The following is a 9908-nucleotide window of genomic DNA, read 5'->3' on the forward strand; positions in this document are numbered from 1 at the left end:
AGAGACCAAAACTTCCAGGAAAGTCACTGAGGAGACAGTAAGGAGAGGAGAAAAATCATAAGCAAAACAGCTTTAGCCTACGAGGCAGTATCTATAATAGTGTCCTGGGTTTGAGTGAGTAGCGGGGGTTTTGGTAGCAGGTGATGGGGCTACAGCAGTGGGCCCCTGTCAGAAGCTTCTCAAAGCTCTCCTGGCTCCAAGTCAGACCCACCTTTGCACCAAGGCTGAGCCTCTGTGATAACATATTTAGGAAGGGGAACCTGGGAGGAGGAGTTGGAGTTGCAAGGAGAACATCTGTGCGAACACCAAGGTCAGTGGAAGAAAGGAAGCGGGGGAGGTGTGCTGGTGCTGAGTTCCCCTGTACCCTGTGGTGAGAGGGCAGGGTCACCCCCTTTCACCCAGGGAGGTTCACAGTGGAGCAGATGCCAACTGCAGCCTGTGGAGGACCCCACCTGGGAGCAGGTGGCTGCACACAAAGAAGGCTGGGACGCTGTGGGGAGAAGCCCCCACTGTTGTAGTTCAGTGCTGGGAGAATTGCAACACGTAGGGGTGTACTACACCAGGAAACACTGCAGCCCTCGGGAGGGCCTCATGTTTGTGGAGGACTGTCCCATGAGAGGGGAACCACGCTGGAGTAGGGTGAGACTGCAAGAAGTTCTAATCCCTGGCCAAAGGTGGAAGAAGTGGCAGGACTGACGGCACCCCCATTCCCTTCCCCCTGTGCCACTGTGGAAGGAGGTAGAGATATCAGGAGCAAAACTGAGCCCTGAAAGAAGGGAGGGTGGGGGGAGGTGTTTTCAAGATGTAGTGATGTCCTGTCAAGTGTTGTTAGTGTTTGTAATACATTTATGGGATTTTTTTCTTCTCTTAACAAACCTGTCTTTTGCCCATGATTGCAATGAGTGAGTCATCCCTCTTTATTCTTACCTCAATTCCCAAGTCTTTTGCTTTATTTTCTCCTTCACAGCTCTGGAGGAAGAAGAGGGAAGTGAGCAGCTGCATGGTGCTCAGTTGCTCTCTGAGTTCAAACTGTGACAAGTAAGTAGCTATTTAACCTCCTCAGCAGATGTGTCTTAGGTCACTGCAGGTTTATTATTATTCTTATACAAAGATTTTTAAGCTACAGCTTTGGCAGAGGCTGAACATGAGTGCTAGAGAATGATACACACAGTCACTTGACCGTAACACGCCCTGAAGTTTACCACAGGTCTACCATTTCGTAGAGACAAATGCTTGGAATACAACATCATAATTATAAAATACTGTAGTAAGGATTTTTTTTTAAATAAATTCACTTAATAAACACTTAGCAATGCATTTCCAATATGTTCTAATCTTGATTAATTATTAGTTGAGATCTTTTAAATAAAGCCAAACCACAGTGTTTTCAATGAGTACTTTACAAATATACAATTGCCCTATTAAATCTAAAATGACTACACATTTAATAAATCTTAATTCAAAGCACTGTGATGATTTTTGTTGACAGACAGGTGGAACAAAACTCTTCTGTCAGAATAGAAAGTAAGGCCAAAAATCATAAAATTGCAAATAGACACCCAAAAAAAAAAATCAAAATCCATTTGAAGGAGGAAAAGTGTGGAAGAGATAAGGAAAAAACCAAATGTCTATAAAATAATGATATCCATCCAATTGCATTTGCAAAATCCAAAATGCTATATTCAGCTTGTTTTTAAAAAAATAAGCCATATTTGAAGGAAACAAACACAAAAGTAATCAAAATTAGTTCTAAAAAGTCAGAACAATTTCATTTAAAGCAAATAGAGCTACCACTCTGGTAACTGTACTCCCTGACAGACTGTTACAATTGCACTGACTACAATAGTCTCAGAAGGTCATATGCTCTGCTGTACTACACAAGAAATAGTGAAACCATGATATATTAATGATGTCATGTTATTTTGTAACAAAGTTAAAAAAAATCATTACCTTTCTTAATAAAGTGAATTAACTACATGTGTTTAATAAATGTTGAGCCTATTTAAAAGTTCTCTTTATCTTATTTTTACTGAAGGCACATGGAAGGGGAAATGAAAATTTTAGCAATGTCAGGCCCTCCTGTGAGAAAGAGGAGAACCTAAACAAATGGAGTAGCCAACCACAGCTGAAGGGAGCTGTAATTTCCAAACTCCGAGTGCTTCTTCCCCCTAAAATTGTAGAGGTTAATATGGATACAAAGTTGAAAGGTTCAAGATAAGCTTGATCCATTAATCAGACCAACATTAAACCAACCACCTAGATGACAGATTTCGTCTTACTCTTTAATACAGTTCTGGTTTTTTTCTCATGAGATTTTTTTCTTGTTGGAGCAGTTCAGTTCAAGTAATTAATATTAAAATTTCAAGGAAAATTAACAAAGTGTAGCACTTCTGGTCATTCTTCTACAGAAGAGCCTCGGCACTTTCCAATTTGGTGTCCAAATGTACTTTATTCTCATACTGCAGTGTTCAAGATTAAAATAATCTCCATCAGGAAACTCTACATCGATTTCTTGAGACAAGCAGTCTTAAAATTACATGATTCACTGTTACTAGAAAAACAGTCTAGAACCACTTAGCAAATTCAAGACACGCATACTGCTTACATGTAGAAAAGAAAATTAGTCTTGAAATTCAAAGTTTCCATCATTTTCGAGCTGCTGCACTTGGCTGTGGTATTTATTGTGTTACACTTGGCACTATGTTTGGCTTTTAAAATCATGTCAACATTTTCCATAAAAATATGTTCTATAGCTTCTCTAACAAAAATGGGCAAGTGTTCCAGTAATAAAATGTTAAACAGCTTTTGTGCCTATAAAGACATTAATAGGGCAAAAACCATTTCAACTTATGTAATTCAAGCCCTGTAACTCCCAGATGGATTTTAACATAGACGTAATTTTTATTATTTTTAGCCGAGATAATACTATCTGAGCAACAGAGTCTGTAACTAAGAGCACCTAAAAGTAGGAAGAAACCCATTCTGTTTTTTAAGAAAGTTTATTTAACTCAGCTTAAATCCACAAAATGTCTGTGTCCACAATATGTGCTATGCAAGATCACCAAACCAACAAAAAAATGAAGATGTGATTTATAGATACAGCAGTTGGCAGTTACACTAAAATAAAAATACACAATACAAAAATCATTGGAGGGGAACCAGGACTCGTTGGTAAATGTGACTGCATCATTATTCTCACAGGGGGAGACTGTCAAAGGCATGAGGGCGAGTTAAATGCCAGTGCTCAACACATGCCAATAGGAGTTGGACACAACTCGCATTTATGCTTTTCAAAACCAATCCTGTAATTCAGGGAAAAAGGCTACTTTCTGTAAGTGGTAAAAATGAAAAAAAGTTATATTGAATTCAGCATCTACCTTCTGCATTTTTTTTTTCTTTTTAAGAAAGTAAAGAGAGACTACCCCACTACAGACTAATTTTCCTATTTCACAAGCACAGTATAGGGTAATATCGATAAACTCATCTATTTCCCAAAGCTGTAACTATATTCAGAAACATTTTTATATGGATAAGTTTTTGCAGACCAGTTTGAAAGGTTTAAAGCATACAAGTTGCTGAATTCACAAACGTGTTATGAAAATTAAGGTCAAGATCCTAAATTACTTTACAGAAGGGATACATAAACCATATACTGGTCTAATTTATTTTTTCATCAAGTCCTAGCCACCTGGTATAGATTAGGCAGCACTAAGCAATATCACACAGCCGTTGGGAACACAACATGAAGAATACCATATCCACGAAGCCCATGCAAGGAATGGGGAGAAAGAGGCGGGATGTCATTGCATGGACTGGGACAGGTCCAGGCACAGCCACGAGTGCTCCTCGTCCAGCCCAGACCGCCAAGAAGTGACCTCACACGGGTCTCAAGATTATGTGTGATGTGAAAGCCAGCACCCACTCCCTCACAGCATGGTGCGTCCCAGTGACATGCCACAGTGCTGAGGGAAAGAGTGCCACACATTTAACAGACACTTGATTATTCCAGGAATCTAAAAAAAAAAAAAGCTATTTCTCACTGCAGGTTCTTAGGTTCACTGACCAAAGTCTGCTTAGACTATCACACACACACACAAAACCTCCCTTCTCCCCCCTCAAATACGAATTAGAAGTAATAGCAATGATTAATAATCCATATGGGTAATACTCCACATATGAGTATATGGAAAAATCGATACAAATCAGCACAACTGCCAGAGAGCAGTGAAATAATGTGTAGAGATACCAGAGCACTTGTTGATTTTAACAGTTATGCTTCTAGGCACAAACAGGCAAACAGGGAATCTTGTTGCACATTAGCAGGTTGTAAATTTCCAAATAAAATGCAGTACTAAAAGTGAAAGGTTGTTTGTTTGTTTTTAATAGTACATCTGTTTTATTAAAATAGTAACACTTACATATTAAAGCATGTCTGGTGTGAGGTGTCTGGTCATCTGAAATTTGTGTGGGAACAAAAAGCATGACAAGAAGCCCACCCATATATTAGTGCATATACTGACTAGTACCTATATGAGGCACTGTTAAATTAATGCTTAATCCTTTTCATTTTCATATAGCGGGAATTTGTTAAAACTAGGAATATATCCTTAAACGATCATTGTTTCCCACATTTCCCTTCTAACGAAAGCAATAATATCAAGAAAAATCACAACAATAAAAAAACAGGTTAATGCATCAACTGTTTAATCTGCTGAATGTTGCACATCTTGGCATGTGCTGGGATGTTCTTCAGCAAAGTTTTGTGATGATCTTGAGACATTTGTGAAAATACCACCATGTTCCACAACATATCATCTTAAAAACTGAGCGTGAATTATAACTTCCTACAAAAGTGAATGTAAACGTTCAAATAAAACTCACTTGAACATCTGTTCATATCTGGCGTTCGGAGTCCGTAGTACCCCGATGGGCAGGAATGCAAGCATTCACCATATTGTCTCATTCCTTCTCTTCGTAGGAAGAAGAATAACTTGTGTTGGCATCTGATGCACCCGTTATCCTTTGAACAAGATAAACAGCCTTTGCAAATTGGATTTGGTCCATAGCTAGCTGAAAAATAAGAAGATAAATTACACTTCAAGATCACTTGGAAATTATTTTGGCCGGAGGTCCTTTTCCCTCTAAAGTGTTACTTATCTATCACAAGATTACAAGTAGATTTGAAAGGAGGGTTCTGAAAGTGCACTCACTCGTCAAACATCTGCACTGGCAAGTGAATAAAAAGAAATGCAATCTCTATATTTTTAATTGTATGTATGGCAATTTAATGAATTAACACACATTTAAAATAGAGGTATAGTCAAGCAGAGACCAAGCTATACAAAGTTCAGCAGTACAATAAATAAAACCCAGACGCTGAATTCTAGTTTGAAGCTGGGGACATAAGCACACAACAGCAACAAAATAGAACATCAGCACCCTGATATATGCACCTGGAATGATATGTCCAAAGAAATCTGACAACCACACTAATGCAGTTTCTGACTTGTGAAGAGATCAATATTAAGAGTAGAGAATTCTCTGCAGAACAGGTACAGCACTAACAATGTGTGCTGTCCATAGTGTGCAACGTCCTAGAACAACTGTCATCTCACAGTTTCTTCTTGGTCTTTCTAATGAGAATGTCAAGACAATTATTTACAAAAAAAAAAAAAAACCACAGCAAAAAAAACCCACCACAGTATCCATTTTAACTTCCAAGAGTCTTTTTCTTCAATTTTCTACCCCAAATGGGCTGAAAACCATATGCAGAGACATTACCAAAGGAGGGCACTTAGTGCAGATTGCCATTTTAGGTCACCAGCTGCTGTATCTCTAAATTCTGTTCTCTCCTTCGGGTTTTTAGGGGGGGTTGAGGGTTTTTTTCTTTTAAATTTTTTGGCCGATAGCTGTAGCACAAACCTTAGCTCCATCACTCTTTGCCTGTATGGGCTTTTATTATTCCACCTTTCTGCAGAGTCACAGAACACTCCCCTATCCCCATGGGCTGTCAACTCCTCCTCAGGCACTGGGTCAGCACAGCAGGTTAGCAGAGGGAGGATGGCTCAAGACATTCCTGAAATCAGCATAACTTAACAGGTCTGTTTTAAATACTAAATTGACTACAGAACTTCACAGGAACTTGCCAGTTCAAACCTGGTTTACTGGAAACAAAAGAAAAATATTATGTAACAGAAGGAAAGTGTCTTTGGGATCTCAAGAGCTTTTTAATAGAGGCCACCCTGAGAGCAGCTTACCAAAAGAGCAAGAACTGTGTTTAACTGCTATATTTTTAAATATTTTAAAGCGTTCACACCCTAACATAGTACTCTTTTATTTTTATCTTGTATGGATGGATAACTGAGGTTGTTCAATAGATTACTTCACCAGCAGAGCCAGGAAAAGAAAAAAGGAAAAGCCCACCACCCTCTGGAACCAGTAGCTGATAAGCTTTACTCTCACCTTCACACATCTGCACACCACATTTGCACTCCCTCTCTGCTCCGTCCCCCCCACACGCCTCACCAAGTTCAGCACGACAGCATTCAACTCCCATCTTGTACAAAATAATCCTAGTGGGTGGCAGGCAGGATGAGAAGCCAAACAATCCGTTGTGAAAAGGTTCAGCCAGTAGGACACTTGCTGAGTGTTGGAATCCTCTGGCATCAGGCTCACCTGGTGAGATCCTCTTGATGGGAACAGCATCCTTGCCCAGTATGGTATACATACAATTCTTTGGCTGTTAACCCTTTTGTAATGACACACCCTACCAAACCAACTGCCTTATACTCCTAAACCAGTTCCCATCTCCTGTTGCCCACAAGACCTCAGATATAACTTTTCCTCCACTTCATCTTGCAAGTATTCTCATTCACAATCCACATCTTCAAAGACATACAATAAGAGAAACAACCAGATGATGAGCTAGGCCTGCATGCATCCCTCATCTCACTGTCGGCAAGGACTGCCTATCTGTAACCACATCAAATAATATGTGGCCATGTACTCCAAAGCAATTGTTGCTTAACACATGGTGGGCAACGCTGCAGACTTCTGAAACCCCTTTTAGTCTCCCTGAATCTTGCTCTCAGTAAATCTTGTTCAAGGTTCCTCAGAGAAGCCTGTGCTATAACAAAAGAATTAAAAGGAACAAAGCAAAAGTAAAGATGCAAGATGCCTGACTTTATTCACCACTCAGAGTATGTTTTGGAGTTTGAACCAGCTGAAGTCAGGATCTCATATACAGCATGTATATGGTTATGACTTAGGGCCAGGCCAATTGCTTGAACAGCATGGATGTAGCTAAAGGCTACTGTTCTCAATAGTGTGGCCTGGGAAGCAGGAATTGGGCTCTGGAGCAGATACATTTACCGTGTCCATGCAGGTCTCATGTCCACCGTCCCTCATTGACCCCCATTAAAATTTGGACTCCTTGGCTACAAAATGTGTTCCAGTTCAACGTAACACCTAGACGCTCCTTATTTTTTATCTCCTGAGCAGCCTTAACAAATTATTTCTAATTTATATCCCCGTTTTTTTTCCCCTCATAGGAACACTGTGAGATTCAGTTCATCTAAACTTGTAAACTGCTCTGAAATCCTCAGATAAAAGGTATTATAAATGTGACACATGTACTGTTACTTAAATGAATTATTATTAAATTCACACATTGAATTTGGATAACAGAGTTCAAGATGGTCACATAGTGAATGGCCACATAGTGATGACTTTCCCTGTTGCTCTCCTAGTGATTAAGTTACAATAAAAACCTAAAAATGCATTAGACATTTTTCTTTCTTTACAATAGTGAGAAAAAAAATATATCTTTGAAGAATTATACAATGGTAAGGTGAGATAACATGATTTGTATGCTGTAATACATAGAGTAAACTTCATGAAATAATCTGAAAACTTCCCATTGTGCTGCTTAGGCACCAAATTGAATAATTTCCAGGTATTTTGTGGACAGTAAGTTATTGTGAAGTGTGTATCACAGAACTGATGTTCTTCCATATTACTGTTGCTTATATCCTTTTCAGAGCCTCATGGGAAACATACTGACATCTGTGACCTTTTTGTCAATTCAGCTTGTCCCAAATCAGGGAAAATCATGACACATAAATTAACTAAATTCCTTGGACAGGGAACACACACTTTAACAAATCAAATATCATAGCACTGGTTTTGGTGTCACGATAGACATGCCATCTTGAATATACCAACTTAACTTTCTCTCTTTGCCCCTACGTACACAGGCTATAATTTATAAAATCCCCCCTTACTCAAAGTCTTCCCTTTTCATCTTGTTTTCTTAACATAGCAAATACAATGTATTCTTATCACATGCCACTTTTTCAATTCTCATATAATTGCTCTTTGAAGGAGGAAGTGAACGCCTTATACACCTATATATCTATACACTTCCTTTTGAATTTCTGCATAACTGTTTCTTTTTCCTTCTGTATTAGACTGCAAGAAAAAATAGTAAGCTTACAAGACATGGTCAATCACATTCCAAGTTACCAGCTGCATCATATGCAATGTAAAACATCATACTATCATCTCTATTTTGACCCTGTCTGGAACACCCTCCTCAGCTCTGTGTGCCAGGCAGGCAGGTTTCCTCCAGCCAAATCCCTCATGGAAACTCACTCCTTCCACAAGGCCCACAAATGTTAACCAGTGTCAGAGCGCTGCTGTCGTCACATCATAAAACTGAAAATGCACACATGCTCTAAGTTAGCACCATCCTCTGGGTCTCAAAGCGCGTGATTTCCCTGGCTGTCTGTTAAGATTGTAAGGTCCTTGCAGCAGGAGTAATGTTTTGTACAGCCACAAAAGTATGTATGCAGGTGTGAACACCGCACATAAACACACACACCTTTATACAGATAACGCATTTTATATTCCTTCTGCAATACTCTAGAGCATGTCTGTACTTAAAGAAAAAGCATTTAGACTTTATTCCCTATGTTGCTTTTTTAAATTTTAAATCTGGGATTAAATATGCCAAGTTTGAAAAGGTTACTTGAGAACACAGACTAGTACCCAAACACTGAATGAAACACTTCTGAACTCTAAGGGTGTTCAAAGTTTCATGGTTTGGATCCGTATCAAGTAAAATCAAATGTCAGCTAATTACTTTAACTCTTGTCTGGATAAAATGTATTTAAGCCATATTGCTAAGCGGTTTTAAGTGAATTGTTATGACTATTTGAAATCACAAGAGAATCGACAGTACAAAATGAGTCTAGTCTGTTCCCCACAAGAACACAAGTTGTTCTGTAAGCAAGAGAACTAAGAGCATTTGATTTTCTGTGATCTTACTGTCTTGCAGCCCATAACACAACAACTGCTATTAATTTGTCTTTATTGTATACCCACTTGTTAGGTGTCACAAACCTCTTTTAAACTTCAGCTTCAGCTCACCACAAGAACCTGGTGTTTTTACACTTCTGTAAAAAACAGGCTGAAGTGGACAAATGAATCCAAAACCCACTGGAGAAAGAGGAGGGCCTGGCAGAGGAACAAGCAGTAGAAAGTCATTACATCAGTATCAATTCTTTAGAGGGCCAGGCTAGCATGCTCATTATGTTCCTAATATCACCCACTGACTAGTCATTGTGTCACTATTTGGCAGTGTTTGGTCTTTTGAAGCCTCTGAAGTCAGAAATTGGGCTTACTGGTACAACATCCAGCTTAATGGCACTCTTGCCCTAACTGGGACTGCAGCCACATAAATGTTCATAATTGGATTTTAGTTCAGATTTAGCAGGAAAGTGGCCAACACACTTATCACTACAAACATGAGGTGTGCAGACCAGGACTCAGAGGAGGGAAGCAACTAAAAGACAACTACAAGCTGTACTTAGTGCAGAAAGAGATTTCATAATCCTGAATTGAATTAA

General features: G+C 39.1%; 1 protein-coding gene across 2 annotated transcripts in view; it reads right to left on the minus strand.

Moving 5' to 3' along the window:
* Positions 1–5066, minus strand: part of RSPO2 (R-spondin 2) — a 55858-nt gene extending 50792 nt beyond the window's left edge. For both annotated transcript variants that reach the window (XM_026843530.1, XM_026843528.1), the window contains exon 1: positions 4882–5066. In XM_026843530.1, the coding sequence (XP_026699331.1) occupies positions 4882–4963 (82 nt within the window). In that variant the 5' untranslated portion in view covers positions 4964–5066. The remainder of the gene's footprint in view (positions 1–4881) is intronic.
* Positions 5067–9908: the final 4842 nt, after the last annotated feature.

This window comes from Athene cunicularia, assembly GCF_003259725.1.
Source record: "Athene cunicularia isolate RWA chromosome 2 unlocalized genomic scaffold, athCun1 chr2_part1, whole genome shotgun sequence".
NCBI lineage: Eukaryota > Metazoa > Chordata > Aves > Strigiformes > Strigidae > Athene > Athene cunicularia.